At 45.4% G+C, this 27403-nt stretch overlaps 8 protein-coding genes across 12 annotated transcripts; 3 read left to right on the top strand and 5 right to left on the bottom strand.

Annotated features, from left to right (window-relative positions):
- The first annotated feature begins 543 nt into the window (after positions 1 to 543).
- Positions 544 to 1895, top strand: LOC136198585 (uncharacterized). Its single transcript, XM_065988610.1, has 2 exons — positions 544 to 1423; positions 1470 to 1895. The coding sequence occupies exons 1-2, from the start codon at positions 565 to 567 to the stop codon at positions 1781 to 1783; spliced, it is 1173 nt and encodes a 390-aa protein (XP_065844682.1). The 5' UTR covers positions 544 to 564; the 3' UTR covers positions 1784 to 1895.
- A 1093-nt stretch (positions 1896 to 2988) lies between these two features.
- Positions 2989 to 6317, bottom strand: LOC136199555 (cilia- and flagella-associated protein 91-like). 4 transcript variants are annotated; one of them, XM_065989777.1, is made up of 14 exons: positions 6220 to 6317; positions 6030 to 6161; positions 5825 to 5882; positions 5487 to 5775; positions 5333 to 5443; positions 5178 to 5273; positions 4915 to 4976; positions 4766 to 4857; positions 4561 to 4706; positions 4393 to 4505; positions 3808 to 4340; positions 3627 to 3710; positions 3421 to 3577; positions 2989 to 3362 (listed from the first exon to the last, which is right to left on the bottom strand). In XM_065989777.1, exons 5-14 carry the CDS (start codon positions 5404 to 5406, stop codon positions 3139 to 3141), a joined length of 1581 nt encoding a protein of 526 aa, XP_065845849.1. In that variant the 5' UTR covers positions 5407 to 5443; positions 5487 to 5775; positions 5825 to 5882; positions 6030 to 6161; positions 6220 to 6317; the 3' UTR covers positions 2989 to 3138. The 4 variants fall into 4 exon arrangements, with proteins under 4 accessions (XP_065845849.1, XP_065845847.1, XP_065845848.1 ...); XM_065989775.1 differs by having other exon boundaries at positions 6030 to 6173; positions 6220 to 6300; XM_065989776.1 differs by having other exon boundaries at positions 5487 to 5882; positions 6030 to 6173; positions 6220 to 6300.
- A 38-nt stretch (positions 6318 to 6355) lies between these two features.
- LOC136199682 (uncharacterized) lies at positions 6356 to 8951 on the top strand. The gene is made up of 7 exons (XM_065989945.1): positions 6356 to 6427; positions 6816 to 6885; positions 6943 to 7035; positions 7120 to 8346; positions 8398 to 8640; positions 8697 to 8758; positions 8815 to 8951. Exons 2-7 carry the CDS (start codon positions 6828 to 6830, stop codon positions 8827 to 8829), a joined length of 1698 nt encoding a protein of 565 aa, XP_065846017.1. The 5' UTR covers positions 6356 to 6427; positions 6816 to 6827; the 3' UTR covers positions 8830 to 8951.
- A 234-nt stretch (positions 8952 to 9185) lies between these two features.
- On the bottom strand, positions 9186 to 12919 carry LOC136199552 (cilia- and flagella-associated protein 91-like). The gene is made up of 18 exons (XM_065989772.1): positions 12901 to 12919; positions 12735 to 12831; positions 12606 to 12682; positions 12383 to 12540; positions 12179 to 12268; positions 11965 to 12129; positions 11820 to 11914; positions 11700 to 11766; positions 11538 to 11648; positions 11382 to 11477; positions 11102 to 11163; positions 10953 to 11044; positions 10752 to 10897; positions 10583 to 10695; positions 9998 to 10530; positions 9818 to 9901; positions 9612 to 9768; positions 9186 to 9555 (listed from the first exon to the last, which is right to left on the bottom strand). The coding sequence occupies exons 2-18, from the start codon at positions 12805 to 12807 to the stop codon at positions 9320 to 9322; spliced, it is 2355 nt and encodes a 784-aa protein (XP_065845844.1). The 5' UTR covers positions 12808 to 12831; positions 12901 to 12919; the 3' UTR covers positions 9186 to 9319.
- Positions 12920 to 13463: 544 nt separating this feature from the next.
- On the top strand, positions 13464 to 19167 carry LOC136199551 (integrin alpha-V-like). The gene is made up of 30 exons (XM_065989771.1): positions 13464 to 13746; positions 13956 to 14083; positions 14143 to 14234; positions 14290 to 14404; positions 14466 to 14536; positions 14581 to 14620; positions 14681 to 14821; positions 14887 to 14925; positions 15003 to 15139; positions 15198 to 15250; positions 15302 to 15389; positions 15461 to 15560; positions 15613 to 15725; positions 15787 to 15883; positions 15935 to 16112; positions 16168 to 16235; positions 16292 to 16617; positions 16677 to 16765; positions 16824 to 16992; positions 17101 to 17211; positions 17270 to 17346; positions 17401 to 17490; positions 17575 to 17692; positions 17744 to 17848; positions 17906 to 17980; positions 18036 to 18080; positions 18141 to 18281; positions 18347 to 18436; positions 18495 to 18620; positions 18674 to 19167. Exons 1-30 carry the CDS (start codon positions 13571 to 13573, stop codon positions 18914 to 18916), a joined length of 3441 nt encoding a protein of 1146 aa, XP_065845843.1. The 5' UTR covers positions 13464 to 13570; the 3' UTR covers positions 18917 to 19167.
- Positions 17953 to 22773, bottom strand: LOC136199553 (protein raptor homolog). 2 transcript variants are annotated; one of them, XM_065989773.1, is made up of 12 exons: positions 22395 to 22773; positions 21236 to 22300; positions 21102 to 21175; positions 20899 to 21044; positions 20710 to 20840; positions 20564 to 20656; positions 20400 to 20512; positions 20199 to 20347; positions 20059 to 20136; positions 19879 to 20007; positions 19674 to 19821; positions 17953 to 19520 (listed from the first exon to the last, which is right to left on the bottom strand). In XM_065989773.1, exons 2-12 carry the CDS (start codon positions 22254 to 22256, stop codon positions 19458 to 19460), a joined length of 2145 nt encoding a protein of 714 aa, XP_065845845.1. In that variant the 5' UTR covers positions 22257 to 22300; positions 22395 to 22773; the 3' UTR covers positions 17953 to 19457. The 2 variants fall into 2 exon arrangements, with proteins under 2 accessions (XP_065845845.1, XP_065845846.1); XM_065989774.1 differs by having other exon boundaries at positions 20710 to 20837.
- Positions 22768 to 23878, bottom strand: LOC136199556 (uncharacterized). Its single transcript, XM_065989780.1, has 4 exons — positions 23577 to 23878; positions 23389 to 23515; positions 23116 to 23330; positions 22768 to 23055 (listed from the first exon to the last, which is right to left on the bottom strand). The coding sequence occupies exons 1-4, from the start codon at positions 23861 to 23863 to the stop codon at positions 22848 to 22850; spliced, it is 837 nt and encodes a 278-aa protein (XP_065845852.1). The 5' UTR covers positions 23864 to 23878; the 3' UTR covers positions 22768 to 22847.
- Positions 23879 to 24132: 254 nt separating this feature from the next.
- Positions 24133 to 27289, bottom strand: LOC136199744 (uncharacterized). Its single transcript, XM_065990043.1, has 6 exons — positions 26884 to 27289; positions 26720 to 26829; positions 25871 to 26666; positions 25320 to 25818; positions 25128 to 25261; positions 24133 to 25072 (listed from the first exon to the last, which is right to left on the bottom strand). Exons 1-4 carry the CDS (start codon positions 27167 to 27169, stop codon positions 25760 to 25762), a joined length of 1251 nt encoding a protein of 416 aa, XP_065846115.1. The 5' UTR covers positions 27170 to 27289; the 3' UTR covers positions 24133 to 25072; positions 25128 to 25261; positions 25320 to 25759.
- Positions 27290 to 27403: the final 114 nt, after the last annotated feature.

Here is a 27403-nt window from a genome sequence, read left to right as displayed (position 1 = left end):
GCCGAGTCAGGAGAGGGAGATGTGCGAGAGCGTATCCGTCGAAGAGCGCCTTGCCAAAGAGGGAATCTATGAAAAGGGTAAAAGGATTTCAATTACGAATGAAGCGGATTGTATCATTGGTATCTGACGTAACTGATGACGATGATGAAACTAAAAAAGAAAAAGTTGTATTTTGTATTTTTGATCTTAATTCCAAACTTTACTAATTATCAATTATTCTCTCCTTCTCTACCCTTTGGGTAATTGAAATACCATTGCCTACATCATTATCATCAGATTTATAACTACCAGTTTCACCGTAATGACTAGAATACCGTTAGTAAAGAGGTTAATCCCGTGTCACGGATTTAGTCTACGCCTAAGTCGATTCTGTTACCCACAGAACAGACCAAGTATTTTGCAATTACGTTTTCTTGTTCTCGATCATTTATTATGATTGAGAAGAGGTCTACGAATAATAGGACTTCACGCTTGGAAAAGCTAAACGAATTAAAATAATCGAATTAAGTAAATTTAATATTCGTGTCCTCTTCGTCAGACAACGCCCCTTGCTAACCGTCCTCAATGCCCGTCTTCAACAAGAAAGTGGACCTTTGCCTCGTTACGACCACGGAAACGGAGCTTCACAGCGCCAAGAAAGTTCTGAAGAAGATAACAGGATCTCTGGACGGTCCGTACCAGTGTTTACGTTCCGACACAAAGAAACTCGCCGCTATGGTCTTCTCTACCGCTTGGAAACATTTCTTTGACGACGATCGTTCGCTTGAAGTCGCTCTTGTTCGAGCTGGCGATCAGAGGGGTCATAAGGCCACCGATTTTGTGGAGTCACTGTCACACACTCCACTTGAGCCGTCCGTAATCGCCATGGTGGGAGTGTGCGCTGGAAATCCCAAGCTCGTTCAGCTAGGAGATCTCTTAGTTCCCAAGGCGATTTCTCTCGACGATGGGAAACAGTATGTAGGTGGCAGGCAAGGCAGGACAGAGACTATCCCCATCGAAATTGATGAAACGCTGAAGGGGATTGCTGGAGTGATAGAAGAAAATGCGCCGTGGTTAGAGTACGTCCCAGAAGAATTGAAGAGCATCAAGCCACCCGTTTCTCCGAAAGAGGAGAGACCACCAAAAATTCATATGAACGAATTCGTCTCAGGTGATAACCTGAAAGAAACTGCAGATTGGGATGCAATGGCTGAAAGAGTTGGACGAAAGCTGACAGGCTATGAAATGGAAGGCTTTGGCTTTTATTACGGCTGTAACCGGTATTTAGGCAGCAGCAAGAGGATTTTCGTCAAAGGGGTGTCAGATTATGCATCAAAAGACACAAAAATTTCTGACAAATCTTATCAAAAGTATTGCTGTGCGTCAGCAACAGCGCTTGTTTTTCACCTGGCAAAATTGGGTGATGCGTCACTCTTCGGAACAGGTAAGTTGTTTTTGCGTGGTACCATGCACATAATGAATTATTCTAGATTTTCCGGTTAAGCCTCCTGTAGACCCTTTTCCCACTGATGATGAACTGGTATCTGACAATCTGATCAACGCCTGTGCTCTCGTCAATGAATCATTATGGGAAAATCTCGGAGCTTCTCTTCTTAGCCAAGGCGATCTTCAATACATTCGCGAACACTTTGATCGCAACTACGCTCGTATGGTTGAAGTGTTGAAAACGTGGAAAAATGCAAAATCACCTAAAGTGGGCCAGCTTTTAGGATGGTTTCAGGTTTTTGACGTGAACCGAAGAGTAATCGAAATGAAATATGAATTACTGTGTGGCCGCAAGTAGACACGGTTTTGTATTATGAAAATGAACCAATGCTGGTTAGTAGCGCGCTTTTGCTCATTTTTCTTCTTTTGAATTTTCCTTCCATTTCAATACAAAAGAATCTTACGCTTCCTTCCTGAAAGCAGCTTTGCATTTTGGCTATTTTCAGATTCAGCCAATTGGATTTCTTATTGTGAAAAGAATTGAAACGCGTGTGTGTAGACGTTACTGTACAACGACGTTTTGGTAATAAGAGAGCAAGTGGGCGTAGCTGAATTATTTATTTTCGAATGTGTTAGATTTATGAGACGATATCGTCGCGGGATCGCTTCGCTCAGGAGCACGTGCTCACACTTGATGGCGTAGGTCTAGCTATTATTCCATTGACGAGAGTCATGAGCATCTCTCGGTGAGAAATGATGAAGGGTAGTATTTATCTGTAATTCATTGTGTATTTTGATGCCGATGGTGTCTTTAAAATTTATCACACCGATAAATCGTTTCATATGGTTTCGCCAAATTTCAACGAAGGACAACGTCCGCGTTGAACATCCTCTCTTTTCCGAATGCGTGAAGAACAAATTGAAGTGACAGACACAGTGCTTGAATTCTTGTTTGAGTCATCTGACCAGAGTGAAGGTGGGCGCTTTATACTCGTACGTCAAAGTGACTCTGAAGAATGATTGGCAACTGCCTCTCCTTCATTACGGCACAAGGAAGGAGAGAACTGTCAACATTAGCGGCGCGATCCCTGTAGCATTTTGAAATCTGCCTAAAATCAAAAGTCTGTTGCACACAGGACACAGGCTATCATGACTAAACATGCCTTTTACGACTTGTTCTTCCTCGTCTTCCTTGTCTTCTTCGTCCTCTTCAGCTAAGATTTGTGACTGTGAGGATAATAAATCAGGCTTGCTTGAAAGTTGCAGAATCCAGCTTTTTTACCAGGAGGATTTTCTGCTGTTTTCACTCCTCCAAAAAAGCGATTGAGCTGTATATAACAAACTAGTGGGCCTGGCTTTTGAAAGACGATTTTCATTTTTGAATTACAAAGACTGCGTTTTGACCTTTCAAACTGACAAACAGATCACTCTCAGATTTTACAGATCACTGTCAGATTTCTCGTCGTCGAAAAAGAGGGCTCGCGCCTTGGAACTGCAGATGTAGCGAAACGGAAAAGCAAGGTAGTCGTGTCGTTGTGTACCGTTTCACTTCTCTACATTCACACATCTTGACTTCTACAGTTCTACCTCGGGGTTTCTGTTCGAAATGGCTAATAGCATAGGATAAATACGTAGAAGGTGAGTATCAATCTGCCTAATAACCGAAAACGTTCTGTTGCACACAAGAGACAGGAAATAATGCAGCTAAAACTTCTACAACTCGTCCTTCCTCTCTTCGTCGTGGTGGTCGTCGTTGGGAATGTCATCCTCATCCTCTTCAGCCAAGATTTGTGACTGTGAGGATAACAAATCAGGCTTGCTGGTAAGTTTAATTAAACTATCTCGAGGTTTAATCTTATGTGATTCAATAATTTTTTCGCCATCTTCATGAATGGCGCGATGAGCTGCAACGATGTGCTTTCGCTGTTGACGCATCACTAAAGAAAATTCGATTTGTAGTAATGTATATGGAAGAGAAAAATATTAATTAATTGCCTTTTTCTCTATTTGTCTGCTTTTCCACTTCTGGCAAAAGAAACGTGTGCACCAATTCAGCAACCATTTCCTCTGACTGCAACTTCGTTCTCTGCTGTTCCACTGCGTGAGCCACCTCGTTGATTTTCTCCGCTTTCTTTCGAACCTCCAGCCGCGCCTGAAGCCATCGGCTCACAGTAAGAAACATAAGACAAAACGCCCCTTACTTGTTGATCAGCTGTCTTATCAACAGAACTGAGTATAACGTCTTCCAAATACGTATCAACGGTAGATTGGTGAACATTCACGAGCTAAAAGAAAAAATCAGATATAATCTAAATCCAAGGTAACTCCACTAATGGTATACCGACACATACCCTACTGTACGTACATTAGACCCATTCTCACCTGTCTAAAGATCTCGTCTTCCGTCCGTCTCCTCCTCTCCTCCACCTGCCTCATACCGCTCTCCTCCGCCTCTCTCATCCGTCTCACTCTCTCCGCCATCATAGCAAAGGCGTGCACGCGTCTCTCCTCCTGCAAGCGCACCAGCTCCTTGCTCAGATAATCCAACGCGTCGCCAAGGTGACCGCCCGCCAAATCCTCCACGACTTTATCCACGCGATTGTCGCAATCGATTTCGCGTCGTTCGGTCTCCTGCTCGGCGAGCGTCGCGTAGCGCATCGACTCCTTCTCCTTCTGGCCGGCCGATTGGAGAGCGTGCGTCGAACGCAATTCGCGAATGAGTTCCAAACGACGTTCCTTACCTTCGAACATCTTATTCTGCGTCGCACGACCGCGAATGAGTTTTTGAAGGACGATCGTCGCTTGGTTGATCGATTCGTCGTCGGGCGAGGGCGTGGGGATTGTAGGAGTGGGTGGACGGGGTATTGGCTTTTCGACTTTTTCGAGGAAACGCAACGGTTTGATCGAGTCCGTATCTAAGGAAAAGAAAATAAATACATACATAAATCACACATGATATGTGCGTACCTTTCGTCTTATTCATTCGTATAGTCTCGTCCACCTTATCCAACTCCTTCACTCGTCTCTCGAGCCTATGAGCGGCTCCGCCAACGGGTGAGCCCCTCTTCGGAGCTCGTGCTCTAAAAAAAGAAGGATGTCCACTCTTCCTTCATACATCAAAGCCTGCTCCCTTACTGCACTCTTGGGTGCATCACGTAATCCGGTAGCGACGCTTCCAACTCCAAAAGACCCTGGTACGTATTGAGCAGATGACTTGTCACGCTGTAGCGCTCGGACGAACGATCGAGAAAGACGCCAACGCGAGTCAACGGAGCGTACGTCTATAAAACGTTACGTACACATAGAAATAATTCAGATTCAGATTTGAAAATTCGCTTACTTCTGATGCCCCGTCAACGTACGATTTTATGACGTCGCGACGCTCCAGTTTTCCTTCCACATTCTGCCTCTCCTTGGTCAATTTGCGTATAACTAACAGCAAAATAATTAGATGTATAGGTGTTGAAAGTGTAATCAGTTAGTTAGTACCTTTGATGTGCTCTTTTCTCAAATGCTTCACCTTTGCTTCCTTCTCCTGCTGCTTTTTCGACCTTTTATAGTACAAGATGCACGTCAATGTATCGTGAATACACCACCGTTCAAAAATTCTAAGCTCCTGTTCATCAGCAGTTGGGTTCTTCTATGGAACGCGTCTAGCTAGGGTAGCGTCAAAAGACTGACTACTGGTAAAAATAATCCGGAGTGAGTGAGAGCCTAGGTATTTTGAACGGTGTATCATAGGGATACTTTACCACAAGTGCTCCAGTCTTTTCGTATTCAACGAGTTGTGCTCCTTCTCTCTTTCCTCCAACATTTTACGCAAGACTTGCAATCTCAATTCTTGAATTCTATAATAGAAAGCAGATATCGTCCATGCGCGAACCTCGTCCTTCTTTTGCTCGCTCACTTTTCAATTTCTCCTTCTCTGTACGCCCACTCTTTCGTCTCCTGCTCCTCCATCAGCCGTCGTCGCCTCTCCATCTGATCCAAATCGTCCAGCGGAGGAAGAGATGCTTCCCTAAGCAAAAATGTTAAGTAACTTCTTACGCTACTATCTATACCTTCGGTAAGCCAGGGCGCTTTCGCTTCGCCAGGGAGAAGTGAGCGTGTCTTACTAACCTCCATTCATTGCCCGTTTAGTTTAGCGACCTTGCCATCTCCCACGATAGGCGCAAAGCCAAAACCTAATGCTGCGACGTACAATCAATTCGTTTGTACAAAAAAGAAATAAAAAAATTTCTTATCTTTTTCGATAAACTTCTGGCTGAACAGCAACAACCTAATGCGCTCAAGTGGTTGTTTTAATCTTAGAGAAGCATCAAAAAAATAAAAGTGGCAATTAGCTCCCAGCTAAAGAGAAAGAAAAAGAGAAAAAATTCTATAGATACGCCATGACTACTTATCTGACGATCGCTGTTTTCCCGATGATAACCAGTGCGCCTGTTTTTCTGGCTTCGCTGAAGAGAAAAAACTCGCATGTACCTGACACGCCCACGCCGCGCCGCGAAACTAAACTCTTAAAGCTCCCCACCCAGCCTTCAACATAAGCATAATGATTACTTCTAAGCGGCGAATAACAAGCGAAGTGAGGAAACGCAACGTACTTGCAGTGATGGGCCGTACAGAAGCTGGCTCGACGTCCCCTTATGCGTATTCGAGACCTAGTCTGGATGCCAGACCCTCCCCGAGCGAGGGTCTGGCATCCAGACTAGGCAAGACCCGTATTGTAGACCGATCTATTTGAGACACTTGTGGAAGATGATATTATGACAAGCTGAAATTAATTAACCCTACGTTTATGATCGAACTGAAAGCATAACCCTCTCTTCTTCTATCTATGGTGAAAGGTTGGTGAAAGCACGGATTGTAGAGAATCCGTGGTGAAAGACAGAAAACTGCGCATGCGGAGCTGTCGTAACAACACTTGGTTGTTTCCCGGATACTCCGCAGTGCGTCGATCAGCCGTTAACGTTCGTCGCTTCGTCGCAACCGAGTTTGTCAAGTAAGGAGTGTAATTGCTTTTCGGGGGGCGTGCGTTCGGCCTTGACAAATTTGATGAAACGTGGATCATGACTTTTCGCCCTTTTTCGCCGCTCTTTTGGTCCATTTGACGCGTCCTGATCGCCGCCCCACAATCATCGTACTATACTAAAGGCCGCCATGACCTATAGGTGTACTGTAAACGCGCAACGAACGTCGCCTGCAGCGCTTTCGATCGCGTCGCCGCGATGAGTGTGAATAAGGGGTCCCCTCTTAACTAAATCACGTGACTCGATAAACCACGTCGGAATACTGGCGGCGGCGGCGTGTCACTTTCCGACTTTTATATTAATGAATGAATGAATGAATTAGTTAATTAATGCCAAAATTATTAATTTAATTTCTTTTAGCCGTATTTCTGAATGGCTTCTATTGATGATGATGATGCCAACACATTTTCTAACCCTAAAAAAGTTTCAAGTCAGTTAACTTTACCTTACCTATTTTCTTGCTAATCCGATTGATTTTTTTGCTCAGAAGCAAAAAAGAAGAAAACGGGAACTGATGTCGCCGCCGCCGGCTCTTCTATGGCGGCGACGGCGGCAGCGGCGGCGCCTGCTAAAAGTTGGGGTAAGTAATTTAACTGTAAAGGAAGGAGGCCGGCCGGCGTTGTTGAATAATTAATGAATTAACTAAAATGTTTTGTGTATGCAGAAGAGATACTACAAACGCCGCGCAAGACGCACTGTGCAAATCGCTTTGCGTTACCGTCAACAGCAAAGGCAGCAACGGGTTCAACATCAAGAAAAGTCTCAGCGACTCCTTTTCCAATTGCACTTTTCGACGCGAGTAAAGTCAATCGCGTGACCGATGAACAGCTCCTCAAACAATTGAGCAAAGAAAAACCGCACAACTTGACTGATATTCCAGAAATGAGTTCTCGTTCTTCATTTCAAGGCTATCACACAGACGATTACGACAAGGTGAAGGAGTGGATTGAGGAAGTGCTGCGTGAAGATGCTGATGATGATGCAGCCTTGAAAATAGAGAAAAATTCTCTAGTCAAGTGTTATGAGCTTCCCATCGACATCTTCACAAGTTCAAAAATAAAACCTGATGTTATTGTCTACTGGGATGAGGACAAGCCGATCGTTCTCATTGAAGTTGTCTCAAGTCCTCACAGTGTGACAGTGAGAAAGCTTTGCTGGGATCTGGTACATCACTTGATTTGGATACGGAATAGCGCCACGGAGATTACGGAATGGAGCGGTTTCGTCTTTCCATACAGCTTCACCTCATCAAAAACGGAAAAGTCATGCGTTTCTCAAGTATCCTGCACGTGGGACGAAAAGAAAGCGATATTTTCATTTGACGTCACGCCACTTGTAAAGAGCGACGTCAAGGCTCGGTTTCTGCGTACGCTTAAGGGTCAGTGCACTTTGATGAAAGGGATCGCCTCGTTTCAAAGCATTACGACGTCTATTCCCCTTGCATCTAATTCTGATTGCTTGGCACAGCTCGGAGAAGGATATTACCAGTTGCCTTCAATTCAATCCATTCTTTTAGCCAGTGATGCTGAAAGGATGGTATTGAAATTTCCTTTGAACATAGCTGAAAGAGAAAAGTTGCTTGCTTTTTCAGAAAATTTCCCGCGACTACTACGACGTGCCAATGTTCTCAGTGTTGATGAGTTGCAATTTTTGGTTCCTCTTCACGGTGACGACGACGAACCTGCATTCAAAGTTATTGGCGACAATGATTTCTTCTGCTTTCCAATGCTGTTCCCTCCTATGTCTCGCAAGGAGGCCCGCCGCTGCCTTGGAGATTTCTACAAAAGCGTCAGCGAGGCCATCAGTCAACTGCATGCAGCAGCTTCCCGCGCACACTCAGACATACGACTCGAAAACATCTGTTTTCGCGAAATTCAAGGACAATACAAAGGCAATAATTTTTCTTTTATTGGCGGAATTTAGTAAGCAGTTTTTTTTACAGCTGTCCTCATTGACTTGGATAGGGCGCAAAGATGCTCTGAAAAGTTCGACTTTATCGGAGAAGAAGTCAGCGTCATGTATCCCAAGGCAGAGACCGCACCAGCTGTCTTTACTTATCGAAATCTCGATTGGTATCAACTCGGTGTCATGCTGAATTTCTGCCTGTTTGGCGACGACGAGACGACTTACCATAAAATGGAATTGAAAGATACTGCTACAGAACCGTTTTCTACACTGCTCAAAGGTATTCTAAACAACCGTATACTTTTTCTCATACTTTTTCTCATACATTTTGCATAGGAGAAAGATGTCCTTCAAGTCACAACTTCAACACGACGTCGTCACTTAAAGATGTCATTAAGGTAGATTATGCAAGGGCTGTACAGTGACGATTCCTTATCAACGTTTCCTTCTTCAGGAACGAATGATATAATTTGGAAGGGACGATTTAGTTATTTAGGGGTTAGGGTTATTTTGGGTTATTTGTGTATGTTCCTTAATTATTTAATTTGATGTTACCGGCGATTTGAAAGCAATCGATCGTTTGACGAGCCAGCTATCGAAAAAACGCCGTTACGTGTCTCATGTAGCACGCAGATACAACGCACGACGACTTATGGCTGTCGCTAAAAATGCCTCTTCAACTTGATCTTGATTCTGCGCACATCTTGTCTGAATTTTCACCACTGCAGCCAATAATTGACGAACGTCATACTGACTTTCACTTAGCACGTTGCTGTTTGCGTGAATTGTCTTGAGAAAGCAACGGGACATTCAGCACTTCTACAGTTCTACCTCGGGGTTACTCTCTTCGAAATAGCCAATAGCATAGGGTAAATACGTAGAAGGTGAGTATCAATCTGCCTAATAACCAAAAACGTTCTGTTGCACACAAGAGACAGGAAGCAATGCAGCTAAAACTTCTACAACTCGTCCTTCCTCTCTTCGTCGTGGTGATCGTCGTGGGGAATGCCATCCGCCTCGTCTTCCTCGTCCTCTTCAGTCAAGATTTGTGACTGTGAGGATGACGAATCAAGCTTGCTGGTATGTTTAATTAAACTATCTCGAGGCTTAATCTTATGTGATTCAATAATTTTTTCGCCATCTTCATGAATGGCGCGATGAGCTGCAACGATGTGCTTTCGCTGTTGACGCATCACTAAAAAATTCGATTAGTAGTAATGTATATGGAAGAGAAAAATATTAATTAATTGCCTCTTTCTCTATTTGTCTGCTTTTCCACTTCCGGCAAGAGAAACGTGTGCACCAATTCAGCAACCATTTCCTCTGACTGCAACTTCGTTCTCTGCTGTTCAACTGCGTGAGCCACCTGGTTGATTTTCTCCGCCTTCTTTCGAACCTCCAGTCGTGCCTGAAGCCATCATCTCACAGTAAGAAACGTAAGACAAAACGCCTCTTACTTGTTGATCAGCTGTCTTATCAACAGAACTGAGTATAACGTCTTCCAGATACGTATCAACGGTAGATTGGTGCACCTTCACGAGCTAAAAGAAAAAATCAGATATATAATCTAAATCCAATAATGGTATACAGACACATAATCTGATAAACTAGTGTACATACATTAGACCCATTCTCACCTGTCTAAAGATCTCGTCTTCCGTCCGTCTCCTCCTCTCCTCCACCTGCCTCATACCGCTCTCCTCCGCCTCCCTCATCCGTCTCACTCTCTCCGCCATCATAGCAAAGGCGTGCACGCGTCTCTCCTCCTGCAAGCGCACCAGCTCCTTGCTCAGATAATCCAACGCGGCGCCAAGGTGACCGCCCGCCAAATCCTCCACAACTTTATCCACGCGATTGTCGCAATCGATTTCGCGTCGTTCGGTCTCCTGCTCGGCAAGCGTCGCGTAGCGCATGGACTCCTTCTCCTTCTGACCGGCCGATTGGAGAGCGTGCGTCGAACGCAATTCGCGAATGAGTTCCAAACGACGTTCCTTGCCTTCGAACATCTTATTCTGCGTTGCGCGACCGCGAATGAGTTTTTGAACGACGATCATCGCTTGGTTGATTGATTCGTCATTGGGCGAGGGCGTGGGGATCGTAGGGGTGGGTGGACGGGGTATTGGCTTTTCGACTTTTTCGAGGAAACGCAACGGTTTGATCGAGTCCGTATCTAAGGAAAATAAAATAAATACATACATAAATCACACATGATGTGTGCGTACCTTTCGTCTTATTCATTCGTATAGTCTCGTCCACCTTATCCAACTCCTTCACTCGTCTCTCGAGCCTATGAGCGGCTCCGCCAACGGGTGGGCCCCTCTTCGGAGCTCGTGCTCTAAAAAAAAGAGGGATGTCCACTCTTCCTTCATACATCAAAGCCTGCTCCCTTACTGCACTCTTGGGTGCATCACGTAATCCGGTAGCGACGCTTCCAACTCCAAAAGACCCTGGTACGTGTTGAGCAGATGACTTGTCACGCTGTAGCGCTCGGACGAACGATCGAGAAAGACGCCAACGCGAGTCAACGGAGCGTACGTCTATAAAACGTTACGTACACACATAGAAATAATTCAGGTTTGAGAAGTCGCTTACTTCTGATGCCCCGTCGACGTACGATTTTATGACGTCGCGACGTTCCAGTTTTCCTTCCACGTTCTGCCGCTCCTTGGTCAATTTGCGTATAACTAACAACAAAATAATTAGATGTATAGGTTATGAAAGTGTAATCAGTTAGTTAATACCTTTGATGTGCTCTTTTCTCAAATGCTTCACCTTTGCTTCCTTCTCCTGCTGCTTTTTCGACCTTTTATAGTACAAGATGCATGCCAATGTATCGTGAATACACCACCGTTCAAAAGTTCTAGGCCCCTGTTCATCAGCACTTGGGTTCTTCTATGGAACGCGTCTAGCTAGGGTAACGTCAGAACTGAGGTCCCCTTAGACTGACTACTGGCACGTTGGTGAGAGGAGGGCGGGTGCCTAGGTATTTTGAACGGTGTATACATCATAGGCATGCTTTACCACAAGTGCTCCAGTCTTTTCGTATTCAACGAGTCGTGCTCCTTCTCTCTTTCCTCCAACATTTTACGCAAGACTTGCAATCTCAATTCTTGAATTCTATAATAAAAGCAGATATCGTCCATGCGCGCGAACCTCGTCCTTCTTTCGCCCGCTCACTTTTCAATTTCTCCTTCTCTGTACGCCCACTCTTTCGTCTCCTGCTCCTCCATCAGCCGTTGTCGCCTCTCCATCTGATCCAAATCGTCCAGCGGAGGCAGAGATGCTTCCCTAAGCAAAAATCAATATCTATTGATTGTGCATAACAATCATGCATCGTACCATGTTCTTTTAGCTCGAGCTCGTTCAATCATCTCCACCTCTGCCAAGCCAGCAGGAAGCCCGTGCCCTTAACAGATAATACATCCTCATAAAATATCAGCAAAAAGAATCGTTACTTACCGTAGGACAGTGTAGCAAGAGAAAGGAGTTCTGGTTGTGAGCCAGGCTGGACAACATACTCAGGCGTGTACGGATCCGTTTGCGTTTCATTCTCCCTATCAAATCACGCGTTATTTTAGACAACTTCTCCCAAAACTACGTCTACCTATAGAGCGTTTGAACTCCGACGGTTCGAGTGAGAGGACTGAACGAATGCATGGCATCGCCTGCGTCTATGGTAACCAAGTCGTCACTTGCAGGTTGCTGCTGCGGTTGCTGTTGCTCCAAGACGACGTCAGGAGGCACTTGTTGCAAAAAGGGAATGATCGGTCTAAAGAAATACGTTGCTTTGAAAACAAATATCAAATTTATTTGATTACCGTTTAGAATATTTATATCGATTTTCTCCTGAGACGTGTGGGTCTTCAAACTGCTTGGGAGGTAGATGAACGTCCGGAGCATAATTGAATCTAAAATATTAAAATTATTTATCCATAAATTGTGACATAAAATATTTTAAAAATTTTATATCCATAACGGAAGCAACACCATAACGTCAATAGAATTTAATTTCTTTTGATTACTTTTTGTATCGTTCCAGCGTCGCTCGTCTCTGATCGTGATAGCCGTGCCACTGACGCGATACGAAGTTCGGAACGGGATCGGTGCGATCGAGTTGAATCGTCGCGCGCGGATAGTGACGTAGCTCGCTGAACATCGTCGAGAAATTCGGTACGCGTTTCTGTCACGAACGAAGCCTTCGCTTTCGACGCAGGAAGGTAGCAGCGAGTCTTGTAAGTCACTTACGATGCGATTCATCGACGTTTGAGCCTTGAAAGTCTCGCGGGCGTGATCGCGCGCGCTCGAAACGGTGAAATGCGGGTCTTAAGGCGACAACGTGACAATCGTACGTGTTCGCATTATCATTTGGCTTACCATAAAGGTAGTCGTGAGTCCGATTCGGTTGAACTCGCGGCTTTTCGATCGTTTTCGTTATTGTGGTAGCCATGTTGGACGTATCGCTATAGAAACACTGGAGCAGCCCGTATAAATCTCGACCCGGATTTTCTTAATTGATTTTATCGCTGCGGTTAGTGCCTACCGTGCGCTATTTGCAACCTTTGTCTTTTTTTTGTTCCAGTTTGCGGGCTAAGCTTCTAGCTCCTCTTGCAATGGCTAACTGCGGCTGGTTGTTTTCCATCTTGTGGTTCCTCGTTTTGATAATCGTTTGGCCGATTGCTTTTATTGCCGCCGTTTTCTACGTGATCTTGTCCCCATTCGAAGCGTGTTGTCCGAATACGTGCAACTCGGTGATTCAATTCTTCCTCAAAGGAGTCCACCTGCCGAAAACGGTCGCTCAGAACATGGTCAACGGCAAAAGCTGCAACTGAGAAAAGTTCCAACGGGGACCGAAAACAAACCCGGAAGTAGTATAGTATTGCTTGTTATGTCGACTTTATTGGGAGAAATAAAATATAGGCCGTGCATTTCTTGTCCTGTATCCTAAAGCTTTGAATTTTTCATCCAAATTTGCACATCGGTATACCCGCTGCGTTTGTTTGACTAACTTGAACTGATAGGGCTATTTGTTTCAGGCCGCACTTCCTGGAAGCCACATACCCTCCAGCATTGCAGACCGGGACATCTCACCTAGAATACCACAGTCGTGACGTAACAACTTCGGAACGAAAGCGTGACGGCTCCACATCCCCCGAGGGAGACGATTTTCTTCCTCCAGTACTCGCGAACGCACTGCACCCAAAGCAACGCCAATGCTCAAAACGGCGTCGACGCTATCCGTCGGCGCGCTAGTCGCCATCAGTCTCTTTGTCTCGAACGCCAACGCTTACAACGTAGACGTGACGTTTCCAGTCGTAAAGACAGGCGACGACGGGACGGCGTTCTCGCTCAGTCTCGCGCCTTTTCGAAACGAGCGCGGCGACGCCTAGTAAGTCGGGGGGGAGATCCGAGAAGGAAAAAAAAATCGCGTTCCCTTAGTTAGAAGTCGCATACCATCGTTATGGTAATTTCTAACGGTATTAGGCACTTAGGGGATTGCGAGGGTGGAGCTCGCCCGTCTTTAGTACTAATTGAATTCCCTCAAAAATTTCATGTCCATCCTCATATATTTTTTTATTTACTTACCTATTCTCTTAGCATTCTTGCCGGTGCTCCGCTGGCGCAATCTCGCTCTATAACCAATGCCTCATTGACTGGTGGCCTCTTCGCCTGTCCTCTCGCCGGAAATGACAAAAACTGCAGAGAAATTGGAAATGAATTCATGGGTGCAAAAAAATACAATAGAACGTCGTCGTATTTCGTTTATATAGACAGTTTCCTCTAGACAATTCTCTCGGCCTTCGATTGACCAGGCAACTGTTCGGTCAGTCGTTGGCCGTAAGCCAAAACAAAAAAGACTCGCTGTCGCGCATCTACGTAAGCGCTTACTCGTCAGAAAAAAAATCGATTACCTAATATAATATCATTGCAGTCGTGCGCGCCGTTGTTCCGACGATGGGAAACGACGCTAGGGAGCTACTATCCGGGCGGACTATGCGTTCAAATGAACGGATCTTTCAGCATGGAAAAAACGAAGGACATGTGCGGTGAGTGGCGAGGAGACGAAAAAAAATATCGATCATTTTATTATATTATATATATACACAGGAGATGTCGGTTTGGACGGCGAACTACACCATTCCTGTATGGGAGGATCGTCGGCCGTTGCAAACGAAAACGTAAATTATTGATATCGCAAGACACTATTATAACGTATTGGCAGTATTTTGTCGTGGGAGCGGCGGGAGCCTTCAGCGAGAGAGGTAACAAAGCGGCGTAGAAGACGGACTTTCTTCTTTTATTACTAAAAAACGATTTTTTAGGCTCGGCAATTTCTGTCAGCGAATCGGACGCGAGCTCATCCGCTTTGTATTCACTCCCGCCATACGTCGGAGTGAATACGTATCGGTCGGGCACAGGACCCAATAACGCTCGTCGAGTTCCTGACTTGAGCTATTACCTAGGTATGTATAACGACTATTTCTTCCTAACTGGGCGATCCGTTTTTTTTTGTTTTTTTGAATCAAAGGCTTCAGCATCACTATGGATCCGAATCTAGATAAACGATGTTCGAACTAGAAAATAATTTTCTATTAATTAATTAATTAATTAATTAATTAATTAATTGACCTCGTTGTTATTCAGCCATCTACGCCGGCGGTCCGCGTTCGACTCAGACGTTACTTGTCGACGAAGGAAAGCCTCTACTTGCCGGAGGCGTTGTCATTCTGAAAATCAAAAAGACCACCATAGCCTTTATGCGAGAGGCCTATGGGGAACAGGTATCTTTTTATCTTTCCCTCCTTTAGCAAGCGTCTTTGATTGTAACGTCCTTTTCAGATAGGAGAGGCTTTTGGCTACAGTGTCGCCGCGGCGGACACAGACGCCGACGGGTAATGGAAAATAATTTATCAATTAATTAAATCGAGAATGTTTTACTACAGCGACGCCGACATGATCGTCGGAGCGCCGTTCTATGCAGATCCAGCGCGCCAGAATCAGGGCATCGTCTATTTCTTTCCGCGCTCCCGAGTCAGCTATTACACCATTTATTTATTTATTTATTTATATATATTATTTATTTATTTATTTTCTCTCCTTAGTCGTCCTATTTCAAACTCAGACCCGAGGTTCTATCCGATAATGCGTTTTTCGGCTCGGCCATCGCTTCGCCCGGCGATATCAATAAGGACGGATTCAACGGTGACGTGACCGCGACGACGAGTGGTAATTAGGAATTGAATTATGTATCTAGATATTGCCATTGGAGCTCCCGGAGACGGAAACGACGGGGAGTCGTCTGGAACTGTTTACATTTTCTTTGGAAGAAGTAGAAGTGACGGTTCTATATACAGAACGCCAAGTCAGGTGAGGGAATTCCAACAACCCAATAACGAAATGAATAACTAATAACTTATATATATAACAGATTATTCGAGCGAAAGACTCGAGCGCCTTGAAAGGAATTCAATATTTCGGCTTCACTTTATCTTCGGCGAGCGATCTCGACAGCAACAACTATCCGGGTATGGGCTCTTCTTTTTTTTAGCTCGCGACGTCACATGAAATCTTTTCAGATATACTTGCCGGATCGTTCGAGTCGAACAAAGCGGTTCTCTTGCGCACGCGTCCCATCGTCGTCGTCGAGGCGTCCGTGAGCTTTTCGCTGGGTTTTGTGAACTTGGACGAAAGGCCTTGCACTGAAAAGGATATATTCACCAATCCGAGTCAGGCAGTGAAGAGAAACTTCACATGGTAAATGGAAGAAGAAGAAAAAATGGTTCAAAAATCTAATGAAACGATCGAATAGTTTCACCGTTTCCGTTTCAATGAAATATTCACGTAAAAACGGATCCGATCCGGATGTCGTAAAAATGCGTAAAAATTAACATAATCATTTAATTAATTAAAATGCTCATAATTATTTAAAAAAGAACTATTCTACAATTTGACGTTGGACGTCGATCACAGTCAAGAGCAGCGTCTCTTCTTCGTGAAAACTCTCAAAGTGTCGTCGACGGGTATCGCCGACCTAACGATCAATCAAGAAAAAGTGATCGATTTCATCGTCTACGTTCCGCCGATCATCGTCGATCGGCAGAAGCCGTTCAATGTTCGTCTCGAATACGGCGAGCCGACGTCCTCGAACGGTCAGCAGCCCCCGCAGTTCAATGCGAACGGTCTTCGCACGCTTCAACCGATCATCGAACGTCTGAGCAGCACGAGCGGACAGTTGAGTAGGTTACCAGTCGAGAAGGAAGTGAGTCGGATGGCACGACAATTTACGAACGACGTTGTACTATATCGCGTTTTGTGTAGATTGAGATTGCGTTGGCGTGCGACGGTGTAGACGGAGACTCGGGCTGCAATCCCGATTTGCAGCCGAGCGTGAATATGACCTTTTTGAAGTATTGCATATTCGCGAGAGCGTATGAGACGATCTATATGTGCTGATTTTTTCTTTAGCAACATTCCTGCTCTTCCGAAGGACGCCGATTTTATCATCGCCGGCGACGGGCCCCTTCTCCTACTCACCATCGGCGTCGTGAATCGCGCCGAAGAGGCTCATCAGACGAAGACGAGACTTCTGCTTCCGGCGAGAGTGACGTACAAGAATTCCTCCACGATTTACCGGGTAATAATAACGATAATGATAGTGTCGCATAATTGACAATAGAGGGTTATGTCCCCCCAGTACATAGTTTTTTGGCATGATAGTTCTTTATTCATTGTTGATGCTTAGGAAGACGAGACGGACGTCACGTGCGAGTTTGTTGAAGATTACGGCGTGAATCACGTTGGAGAGACGGAATTGGACTGCAGTGTGGCGAATCCGCTCAAACGAAATCAGAGGGTAGTAGTAGTAGAACGTTTAAACGGTATTTTCAAAAATAATAGATTTGAACGCACAGAAAGTCTTTGTTGTGAGACTGCAGAATAGTTTGATCGGAGACGAAGGAAGCTTGTCAATACTTCTGAACGCAACTAGGCGAGAATCAATAATTATCAAACTTATTCATCTAAAGTCTGGTATCAATTTTAGTAAGGGAGTCGAGTTAGGGCAATCGAACACAAACAATCAGGAAATGATCCCATTTAGAGTCAGGGGAATGGCCGAATTAAAATTGACGGGGTAAAATAAATTGCCTCTCTCTCTCTCTCTCTCTCTCTCTCTCTCTCTCTACGTTCTATGCACGTTTTTTTATTTTTGTTTTAGAACCTTTTTTCAGAAGAACAAAAATTCGAGACTCGTCTACAAATCGTTGAGCACGTCTGTGAATCAGAATCCGCGAAATTTCGAGGAACTGGGCTATGAAATCACGCACCGATACACGGTAGAATAATCGGGGACGAATATTAATATTTTGTTGAAAAAATTGACTAAGGTTCGAAATCTCGGGCCAACTACCGTGAACAATCTGAAATTGACGATTTGGTGGCCAGTGCAGACGAAAGACAAGCGAGATCTTTTGTACTTACGCAGTTTGGCCGTAAGAAATTATTAATTCAACCAGTACTCTTATAATGATAAAGCGTGACGTTTCAAGATACCGAGCGAGGAAAGTTCTGCAGATACTTATGAGTGTGACGCCAATAAGTATATTGATAAATGCAATTACGCTGTAAGAAAAAAAATGAAACGTGAGTATTATTAATTTGACTTTTTTTGCTCGATAGGCTGGTCGAAGCGATGGCGGATGCAAAGCCGTTTTTACAGAAACTGTAGTTTTGCATAGTTACGAGTACTTGTAGTTTTATTTGCGAGTTTTTCTTTGTGCGTAGATTACCGAGACACCGCCTCCCGAGTGCGCCGGCTTCTACTGCGTTCCCATCCACTGTGAAGTCAATCGAACGCTCGTTCGAAGGGGCGCGTTCCAGGTCATCCTCAACGCCACGGCTGTGGCAAAAACGCTGGCACTTAACGTACTGAAGCGCATTCTCTAAAGCTGTAGCGCTCTCCTCATTGCGTTTGTTCTTCTTTTCTCTAGTATTCTTCTTTTCCTCCTTTGGCGTCTTCCGTTCTTCAAGCGCACGCCTATAGAAAATTTTTCGAAGAGCCAACGAAGTTTTCCTTTTCCGTACGGACAGGAGGATCATATACCACCCTAGTATTTATTATTCATTTTTTTCTAAAAGATTCTCAGTCGGCTTCAGCCGGAGCCGGAAACGATTGCTGTCGAATGCGTTCCGTTTTGGGTTATAATTGCAAGCGTTATCGGTGGTCTTCTAATATTGGCCATCATTATTCTTTTATTCTACTTGGTAAGTGTTCCAAGATAATTGCATATAGAATAGAATTATTGATTTGTTTTTAGTGCGGGTTTTTCAGTCGTCGGTCTAAAGGTCGCTATGCGGTACGTCGTGGCCAGTACAAGACGGCCTCTCCGAAGGCCATCTCGCCCGGACCGGGAGAAATTGCCATGGAAACGGATTCGTCCAAAAAGTCGAGAAACGGCGGCGGCGATGTCATGGAGATGGAAAAGCGGAAGTCCAAAAGTCCTGGCAGCGATGACGATAGTGACAAGAAGCCACGATATAATGATAATGAAACGGAGTAGAAATTATTGGCGAATCTTTTCTTTTGCGGTGGTGGAATTTAGTCGCGTAGGGATGCTGTCTCTCTCTCCCTCTATCATTTCTTGTTCTCTTCAGATAATTGTTTAATATTATTATTATCATTATTACGCGGGGTTTTTTCTTCTTTTTTGCGTTTGTTGAATGGGATTTTTGTTGATGTTATAGGCGGTTTCATTGATCTAACTGTGTCATGTTTATAGAGTTTCGATTAATTAAAAATGCGTGTTGTGCATCCGGGAAGCCGAATATTTCTTCTCCGGCTTCTTGTGCTTCGTTTGCCGTCCCCGCAGCCGTGCTCCGGAAGCCCTGAAGCTCTACAAGAAGCTATGGTGTCGCTGAAAGGACTTCAAAAATTTCGGGGGCCCTGTCTACCTACGCTGCGTGAAATCGCCAGGTCTACTACACCGTACACGCGATTGAAGTAGCAGGAGTAGAAAAAGGCGATCTCTTAAGACGATTCTTTGGGCTAGTTAGTTTTAGGGGCCCCCTTAGCTAAGAAGTCACTATAGGTGAGCAGTTCAGTTAGGGCTTTTTCCAGCTGTATACGGTGACGTAGTGGCCAGGAGTTCCAATTGCTAGATGACCCTACGAGGCACACAGCGAATGTTCAGCTATATTTACGAGCAGTGGCGTTCCACAAGAGTTCATTGGGCTGCACGTCTATGGCTTCGTCGACGCCGTTCCCAAGGATGAACTCTAGCGACGCCACTGCTTCTTATAGGAGAGCCGCGTGCAAACCTCGAGCGGATGAAAACTGAGAAAGTCTGGCGGTTCGAAACTCGTTTCTGTGAGCCCAGACGAGTAACGAATAGTATTTAGAGACGAACCTCCGTCCAACTTCATGGTGGTTATGGTACTGTGGCCGGTCTTGGAGCTTTCTGATGGGCTGTAGAGGACGTCATTACAGTAGTTGTATTCTGTCGTCCACGTGCAAAGCACTTACTACGCAACGATTCCGGCTCTTTCGTGAAACGCTATAGGACTGACACCCATGGATGAGGGCAAAGAAATAGTTCCTACTAGTCTAGACGGATAGCGCAAGTCCCACTTCTTCACGGAGTCCCAGACTTGGCTGCATAGAGACGAATGAGACTATAGAAGAGGAAATCTGATTTTTGCTTACTTTGTGGTGTAGAGTTCCGTTTCACTATGTGGCAGAACAACGACTTTGGTGATTCGGTACCGGTCGCGCATTGTAAGACTAGAAAACCATAGCTCATTTCACCCAACGACCCATTTTTTCGCTTTAGAGTTTAGACCTACTCTTCTCTATCAGGTGAAAGCCGAAGATCAAATAATTTGACTTTTCCGTCACTGAACCCGGCGACCAATTGTGAGACGACGGTGTCGTTGTTGAAACTGGTCATGCACGTGCACGTTACACTGTCGGTGTCAACGCCTATCGGAATGTCCTTGCAAAAGAATCACTCAGAGGATACGATTTGCACGACTTTTTTAACGTACTTGGCAATGCCTTCCTTCGTGCAAATTCCATAGCCGAATCACTGATTCGCTGTCACTGGCTGAAAAAAGCGTGCCACCCTGCTGATTCCATTCGAATAGAGTCATCCTGCTTCCTATAAGCGGTATAGATAGATACACGAAAGAGATTGATCGCGTCAACTCACTCCAATTATTATTTTTCACCACTGTCCACTCTGCCACGGCTTCCGTTAGATGCCTGTGAGAATAGTTTTCCCACACCTGCACAATGCCGTTATCTATAAAACGAGTGAAGCAGCAACGGATGTCAAGACCGGCAAGTCTTTATTACCAGTGCCTGTCAAAAGAAGATCTTCTCTGCGCGGATTGAGAAATTTCACCGAAGCAATGTTCGTAGCAAAATTATTTTGCGACGGAGAAAGGCTGCTCAGTTTCGTTCCATCTTTCCAATCCCAAACACTGCTGCAGTGCAACGAAGAATTTGAAAAACTACCGGTAAAGTTGTTCTCGGCGGACTTACCTGACATCGCTCTTCGTCACAATAACCAATTGCGACTCCGACGGATGAAACTGTACTATTCTTGGTTGGCTTTGTAACAGCTTCTTCATGACGACGTGCTTAATCGTCGACTGAAGCATTTTTTTGTAGTATTCACTGGGAAGAATCTAAGGCGAGGGAGATTAATGAAATGGTTTGCGCAAAGTACATTGCTGAAGTTCTACCTTTTTAGACAGATCATACGAGGTCAGTTGTAGAAGAGATTTTTCTGGAAAATCAACGTTTGGCGCGTGGCTGTCTAAAGGTTTTAAATTGTCAAATACGAGTACCATTTATTGAGCAATACTACTAGTAGCACCTTGAAGCCTGTCAGGAGTCTGATAAGGAATCGATTTCATATAGGTGTGTCTTTCTACTGTAACAGTGCAAGAGCCAGTTGCAGGCTTCAAGTCCTTTGAAGGCGAAATCGTTGTCAAACAAAAGGGCAAATTGCAGTAGTTCTCGAGCGTAACGAGATCATACTCAAATAGAGATTGAACTGCAGGCGGCTTGAATTGCCACCAATCGCTATCAATGTTCATTGTGAATTTTATGACGTCATTGAGAGGCAAGGACATCTTTGACGGATGACGACTCCACGGTGCCACCGTAACCTCATCGTCGCTCATCGATTGTTTGAATTGTTTGACAGGGTAATTATTAGCTAAGCATATTACCGATAGCGTCATTGTTCGAGATAGAGAGGGATCTCCGAATATCCAGAATTCCAGCTGCTTAGTGCACCAGGTTTTGACAGGATCGGTCGACTTTGCCATGGGAACGAAACAGTGCACTCCTTCATCTGACACGGGAACGCGTGATTCAGATTTTCCTATCTTCGCTTCTTCGACTCTTTTCCAATCAGACAGTCGCCCTTGCAAATCAGCCACCTGTTCGCGAATTTCAACTTTGGGCTTCTTTTCGACTGGAAGTGTTCCGGCAGTTATCGCGTCAACATCTTCATGAGGCACAGTTACGAAAACAGGTCTGACTACTTTGTCGTCCGTTTCCAAGGCGACGGACACGTAGGGACCTATAACGGTTTCCGTCTCCTTTTTCATCGGCGAAGCAAAACGAATTTGACGCCACTGCGGTGGATTAGGTGACATCTCCAATTTCACTTCCATTGTGGATTGAGACTTCACAGTGCTAGCCGGCACTTCGACACGTGGATACATGTCAGAATCCTTGCCATGGCAAGCCTCCACTAGTCGTACAGACCCGCCTTCACTTCCTACCTTTGACGTCACAGAGTAATAGAAGGTCGACTGCAGTGATGGCCTTTCGTTGACGGCAGTGCATTTTTGCTGCACGACCGTAGGTAGTACCTTGACTGCCATGGTAGGCTGAAGGCCAATGATAGGTGTCTGAAGAGGTCGTTGTCCTATACAGATATAAAGCAATATCACCATATTTACACTGGACTGCAAGATCAATCAGTGACCTCTCTGCTCATAGCGACTTTTGTGTGCGTGTACCTGAGGGAGTTTTGTCAGGGGCCTCCAAAAGTTCGTCAACGACGTGCTCCTGTCCCTTTGTATTTCGTAGTGCGCTAAGAAATCGATCGTATGCCTTCTTCCTTTTCGCGGCAGAATTTCGACGAGGAGCGTGCGTGCCATCTCTTCCTTTGTGGAAAGGTGCGATAGATGCTGAAATTCCTCTCTCGTGATTAGGTCGTTGGTGTGTAGACAATCGCGAAGAGCAAGAAGATCAAGAACTTCGACGAGATTCGCGAAGTTCGGACGCACTTTCGTCTCCCACCTATCGTCCATTTTCGAGCGAGAAAAAAGGCTGTGACGTCTACTGGGGGGCCTTTAGTCATAGGTAAATGCTTTAGTCCACTCCCCAGGATATCTAGAAGACGTCATCTGTTTTCCCAAGCAGTGTGATATTAATTCATGCGTCGAAGAACGAAAAAAACGGTCATCATGCTATCGATCTGTCTTCAGCTGAACAGAACTTGACAAAAGGGGCACGGGAAGCTTCTTCTTCGTAAGAACAAATCGGTGAAACAAGGAGGCAAGCACAGCTCCGACGACGGGCCCAACGAAGTAAACGTACAAATGCTCGTGCACCCCAAAGGCTATGGCCGGTCCAAAGCTTCGAGCGGGATTCATACTAGCGCCGGACTTGTCACCCCTGTACATAAACCCAGCCTTCATCAATAATATTGCTACATTTTTTATCTGACGATCCTACCCCGCCAATATTTCTGCAACGACCACGAACCCAATCGCCAGAGGAGTCATCACGCTCTGATGATCGACGTCAGTCATCAGTATGACTAACATGAGTATAAACGTAAGAAGAAGCTCGAGTCCCAGCGCTTGAGCGGGGCTGATCGAACTCGCGTACATGCCCAGTGGCCAATAGGTCCTACTCGCGGCCAGAACGCTCTCGTTGCTAACAACGGCCTACGATTCGCAAAATAGACGGTGGAGAGAATATGTATAGGCCGGGGGGTCGTCTTACTCTAGTAAGAGCTGCTCCCACGACGCTGCCTGTCAGTTGAGCCACGATGTAGGCAAGCACTATTCCAGGAGCGACTAAACCACTGCAGAACGCCCCCAGCGTCACTGCCGGATTTATATGACATCCACTATGTGTTAGAGAATACATTATGGTGGTGGACCATGTGGATCGAGCGGTATCCGGCTTGCCTTATCGGTCCTACGGCGTATATAAGGACCATAACGATTAGTCCGCTACCGAAGGCTGCGTTAATAATGGGCGCATTTGAGCTACGATCTCCGGTCGTCAAGTTGGACAATGTGACGACGAAGACGAATATGAGAGTGGCTGTGAATTCGACGACGCTTGGTAGGAGGAGAATTTTCCACCAGTTGATTTGGCGTTCCGTTGACGGTTGGGGGGATGGCGTTCTCTTTGTATCAGGAGAAGAGTTGCTCTCTTCTTTGGCCTTGTCCACGGCTACAGCAGTCGTCATTGCTAATCCGGAGATAGCAGCATAGCGCGAGTGTGGTGTGCGTTAGCCAGGTGCTTTGGCGTTGATTGATAGGCGTTCGTGGACACGTTCACGACTTCCCTGTTTATCTAGTACAGTACTATAATAAGCAGCATAATGATCATGTAAGACAATTTGCCATCTCATTGCTTTCCATTCTCGAGCGCCCAATCATGCAGTTATTAATTAATTAATTAATAAGAGAGATTGCTTTGGTGCGTGTGTATGCAGTGCAGAGAAAACATTGAGCATTTCCGACTTCTTGTTTTTTTTGCATAGAACCAATCAAAAAGAAACACAATTGTGCCATCAATCTAACTAAGAACGGGGAAACCTGCCCGTAATATCGCGACAACTTAAAAAAAAGCACGTTTAGAATTTTAAATACTCAACAGAATTTGCGCCGCCCCATCCTCCTACTACAACTAATTTACTGTCTTTCGTCGCACACACGCCATGTCCGTATCGTCCTCTAATCATTGACGGTAACGGAAGCCAGTGCCCAGACAAATCGTCGTAAATTTCAACTACGTCGCTCCGCTCTCTTCCTCCCGTTGCGACGAGTTTTCCGTTCCATGACGACAGTTGGCAGTCCGTCTTTTTTGTTTCCTTGATTTTTACCCACTTTTCTTCACTGGTCAAAAAGCATTCGACATCGTTGCTTCCGTCTCCTCCTCCGACAAATATTTTATTATCGAACGCAGCCAATGAGCTCTCGCACCGTCCTTTGGTCATAGGCTTCATTTCTTCCCACTTGCCTTTGACCGTATTGAAGCAATCGACTCGTTTGCTTTTCGTTCCGTCAACTCCGCCCATAAGAAATATTCTATTCTTTTGACCAACAACTGACCTATATTTCATTTGAAATTCAGATGGTATTTCGGTTACTAGTTTCAGTTTCTTCTTTTTGCTCTTCCACTGGAAAATCTTTTCGCATCTTCTCCACCAATCTCCCGTCATCACGTATCCAGTTCCTTCGCTCTCAAAAACGCTGGCTATACCAAAAGCCAGATTTTTTTCTTCCCATTGCCCATTTTTCATCCAATAAATTGTATTGCTACAGGCTACGTGAATCGTTTCGTCGATTTCAGCCACGCGTTCGTAAGGATTGCATTGAAGTGGAGAACGAGGTGCAATTGACTTCATTGTTTCCCATTTGAAAACACGTTTACCATCCCATCCTGTTCCGAGCTACAAAAAATAATTGAATATCAATAGGCTACTCAATCGAAAAAACCAAGCTTGCCTTCATCCTGAGTCCGACATTCGTTAATTTTTCCCTAAGGAATGCCGAGTCAGACTCCGTCAATTTATCCCTTAGCTCCTCAATCGTCTCCTTTGATTTTAATTCATTTGGAGAATCACATTCGACTTGGAAATCTAATATAATTATTATTACTCTGAAAATAATGGACGAGAGCGTCCTACAGTATCAAACCTTTTCTCTTCGCCTCCAGGAGTTCCTCAGCGACGTGTTCTTGCCCCTTTGTCGCTCGCAGAGCGCTCACAAATCGATCGTAGGCCGTTCGTCCTTTCCGCGGCAAAATGTCGACGAGAAGCGTGCGCGACATCTCTTCCTTGGTGAGAAGGTGCGTCAGATGCCGAAATTCTTCTCGCGTGATCAGATCGTTGGAGTAGAGTCGATCTCGAAGCGCGAGCGGATCGAGAACTTGGACGAGGTCGGGAAAAATGGGCTTTACTTCGGTCTCCCACCGCGCGTCCATCGCCGTCAGTTGACGGACGGAAAAAATAGCTCGGCGACAGCGACGAGAAGAAACGGGTGAAATGCGGGAGTTGCTGATCGAACTAAAGAAAAGGGAAATACCCTTAGATCACGGATCTTTGCTAAGGTCACTCGGCCCGAAACTGTTGTCAGGGTTACAAGAAGCATTGAGCACCAAAGGGCCATCTTAGTCCATCTAAGGAGTTGCATACGTCTGGATAAAAAAGTCAGCTACATACATAAGTACTCTACTGAATTGTCCGCACCGTCTCCCCCGACAACGAACAATTTATTCTCTTTCGTCGCACAGGCACCGTGCTCCCATCGGCCCTTATTCATGGGCGGCAACGGGAGCCAGTCACCGGCCGAATCGTCGTACATTTCGACGACGTTGCTGGAACCGTGTCCTCCCGTCGCGACGAGTTTTCCATTCCACGACGACCACTCGCAGTCCTCCTTTGTGTTGGGCTTGATATCTACCCATCGGTCTTCTTTGATTAGAAAACATTCGGCGTCGCTGTGGCCCCAGCCTCCTCCGACGAAGAGCTTATCGTCAATCGCCGCTAACGAACTCGCCCATCGTGTCTGCTTCGTTCTCTTCGCTTCGCTCCACGTTTTTGTGTGGATATCAAAGCAGTCGACTTGATTGGTCTTCTTTCCGTCGAAGCCGCCTACGAAATAAATTTTCCCGTTGTGTCCAACTGCTGATCGATGTCTCAGCTGATATTCGGGCGGTATTTTGGTCAGCAGCTCCAATTCTTCCGTTTCGTTGTTCCACACGCTGATCGTCTTGCATCTGTCTCCAAAAAATCCGCCTCCATTTATTACGTATCCGTTTCCTTCACATTCGATCAAGCTCCCAATGGGAGAACTTGTCTCCAGTCTCTTTTCTTTCCACTTTCCATTCTTTAGCCAATATATTTTGTTGCCCCAACCAAGGTGAACGGCTCCATTGATTTCAGCCACGCATCCGTAAGGATTACATTCGAGCAGAGGAAGAGGCTCGCGTAGCTTCATCATTTCCCACTTGAGAACATGTTCACGATACCATCTGGGGCCAAGCTACAAGTTCACAATGAGAACGAACGTACTGTGAGCAATATGGCGTCCCGAACCTTTATTCTCAATCCAGCGGTTGTCAATTTTTGCTTTGAAAGCGCTGCCTCTGCATTAGCCAGCCTATCCTCCAAGTCCTTGATTTTTTGTGCATCATTTTGGACGGAATCTAAGCCCGGACTCAAGGGTCAGTCCAAACTAACTTTCGTGGTCTCTTACGAACCCTTCTTTGTCGGTCTGAGTATTTCTTCTACGACGTGCTCCTGTCCTTTCGTCTTCTGCAGCGCATCCAGAAATCGATCGTAAGCCGTTTTTCCTTTTCGCGGCAAAATGTCAACAAGAAGCATGCGTGTCATTTCCTCTTTCGTGTGAAGGTGAGACAGTCGCTGAAACTCCTCTCTCGTAACGAGATCATTAGAGTAGAGTCGATCCCGCAAAGCGAGGGGATCCAAGACTTGGACGAGGTCGGAAAAGACAGGTTTTACGACGTTCTCCCATCTTTGATCCATGGGTCACGGTGGTGACTCAGGTATGGCTGGTATGACGTGACTCGGGCTTGATATTGCGAATGTCTAACAGTGAAAGTGCGACTACGCGATTCGCGAACCGGATCAACGGGACTCATCTATTGGCCAGGGGGGTTTTAGGTCTTCCCGGAAGAGGGAGATCCCCCCGATTCGTAGCAAGTAATAATAGATATGAGTCAGAATGACTTGTTGAAAATGTCTACTGTCTACTGCATA

Source organism: Oscarella lobularis, chromosome 1 (genome assembly GCF_947507565.1).
Source record: "Oscarella lobularis chromosome 1, ooOscLobu1.1, whole genome shotgun sequence".
NCBI classification, from domain to species: Eukaryota; Metazoa; Porifera; class Homoscleromorpha; order Homosclerophorida; family Oscarellidae; genus Oscarella; species Oscarella lobularis.
The sequence above is the reverse complement of the archived record's forward strand: the minus strand, read 5'-3'. Positions and strand labels throughout refer to the sequence as shown.

Coding starts and splice junctions, on each gene's coding strand:
- LOC136198585 (XM_065988610.1), top strand. CDS start 565: ATGCCCGTCTTCAACAAGAAAGTGGACCTTTGCCTCGTTACGACCACG. Junction 1,424..1,469: donor TGCGTCACTCTTCGGAACAG/GTAAGTTGTTTT, acceptor GAATTATTCTAG/ATTTTCCGGTTAAGCCTCCT.
- LOC136199555 (XM_065989777.1), bottom strand. CDS start 5,406: ATGGAGAGGCGACGACGGCTGATGGAGGAGCAGGAGACGAAAGAGTGG. Junction 3,578..3,626: donor ATAAGACAGCTGATCAACAA/GTAAGGGGCGTT, acceptor CGATGGCTTCAG/GCGCGGCTGGAGGTTCGAAA. Junction 3,363..3,420: donor GCAGACAAATAGAGAAAAAG/GCAATTAATTAA, acceptor AATTTTCTTTAG/TGATGCGTCAACAGCGAAAG.
- LOC136199682 (XM_065989945.1), top strand. CDS start 6,828: ATGGCTTCTATTGATGATGATGATGCCAACACATTTTCTAACCCTAAA. Junction 6,886..6,942: donor TAACCCTAAAAAAGTTTCAA/GTCAGTTAACTT, acceptor TTTTTTGCTCAG/AAGCAAAAAAGAAGAAAACG. Junction 7,036..7,119: donor GGCGCCTGCTAAAAGTTGGG/GTAAGTAATTTA, acceptor TTGTGTATGCAG/AAGAGATACTACAAACGCCG.
- LOC136199552 (XM_065989772.1), bottom strand. CDS start 12,807: ATGGCTACCACAATAACGAAAACGATCGAAAAGCCGCGAGTTCAACCG. Junction 12,541..12,605: donor AAACGTCGATGAATCGCATC/GTAAGTGACTTA, acceptor CGTTCGTGACAG/AAACGCGTACCGAATTTCTC. Junction 10,531..10,582: donor ACGAATGAATAAGACGAAAG/GTACGCACACAT, acceptor TATTTTCCTTAG/ATACGGACTCGATCAAACCG.
- LOC136199551 (XM_065989771.1), top strand. CDS start 13,571: ATGCTCAAAACGGCGTCGACGCTATCCGTCGGCGCGCTAGTCGCCATC. Junction 16,618..16,676: donor GGTTACCAGTCGAGAAGGAA/GTGAGTCGGATG, acceptor CGTTTTGTGTAG/ATTGAGATTGCGTTGGCGTG. Junction 18,621..18,673: donor TTATTCTTTTATTCTACTTG/GTAAGTGTTCCA, acceptor ATTTGTTTTTAG/TGCGGGTTTTTCAGTCGTCG.
- LOC136199553 (XM_065989773.1), bottom strand. CDS start 22,256: ATGGCAGTCAAGGTACTACCTACGGTCGTGCAGCAAAAATGCACTGCC. Junction 21,045..21,101: donor CGTATGATCTGTCTAAAAAG/GTAGAACTTCAG, acceptor CCCTCGCCTTAG/ATTCTTCCCAGTGAATACTA. Junction 20,657..20,709: donor TCTTCTTTTGACAGGCACTG/GTAATAAAGACT, acceptor CTCGTTTTATAG/ATAACGGCATTGTGCAGGTG.
- LOC136199556 (XM_065989780.1), bottom strand. CDS start 23,863: ATGACGACTGCTGTAGCCGTGGACAAGGCCAAAGAAGAGAGCAACTCT. Junction 23,331..23,388: donor TGGGAGCAGCTCTTACTAGA/GTAAGACGACCC, acceptor TGCGAATCGTAG/GCCGTTGTTAGCAACGAGAG. Junction 23,056..23,115: donor GTTGCAGAAATATTGGCGGG/GTAGGATCGTCA, acceptor GTTTATGTACAG/GGGTGACAAGTCCGGCGCTA.
- LOC136199744 (XM_065990043.1), bottom strand. CDS start 27,169: ATGGATCAAAGATGGGAGAACGTCGTAAAACCTGTCTTTTCCGACCTC. Junction 26,830..26,883: donor ACTCAGACCGACAAAGAAGG/GTTCGTAAGAGA, acceptor GTCCGGGCTTAG/ATTCCGTCCAAAATGATGCA. Junction 26,667..26,719: donor CCGCTGGATTGAGAATAAAG/GTTCGGGACGCC, acceptor GTGAACTTGTAG/CTTGGCCCCAGATGGTATCG.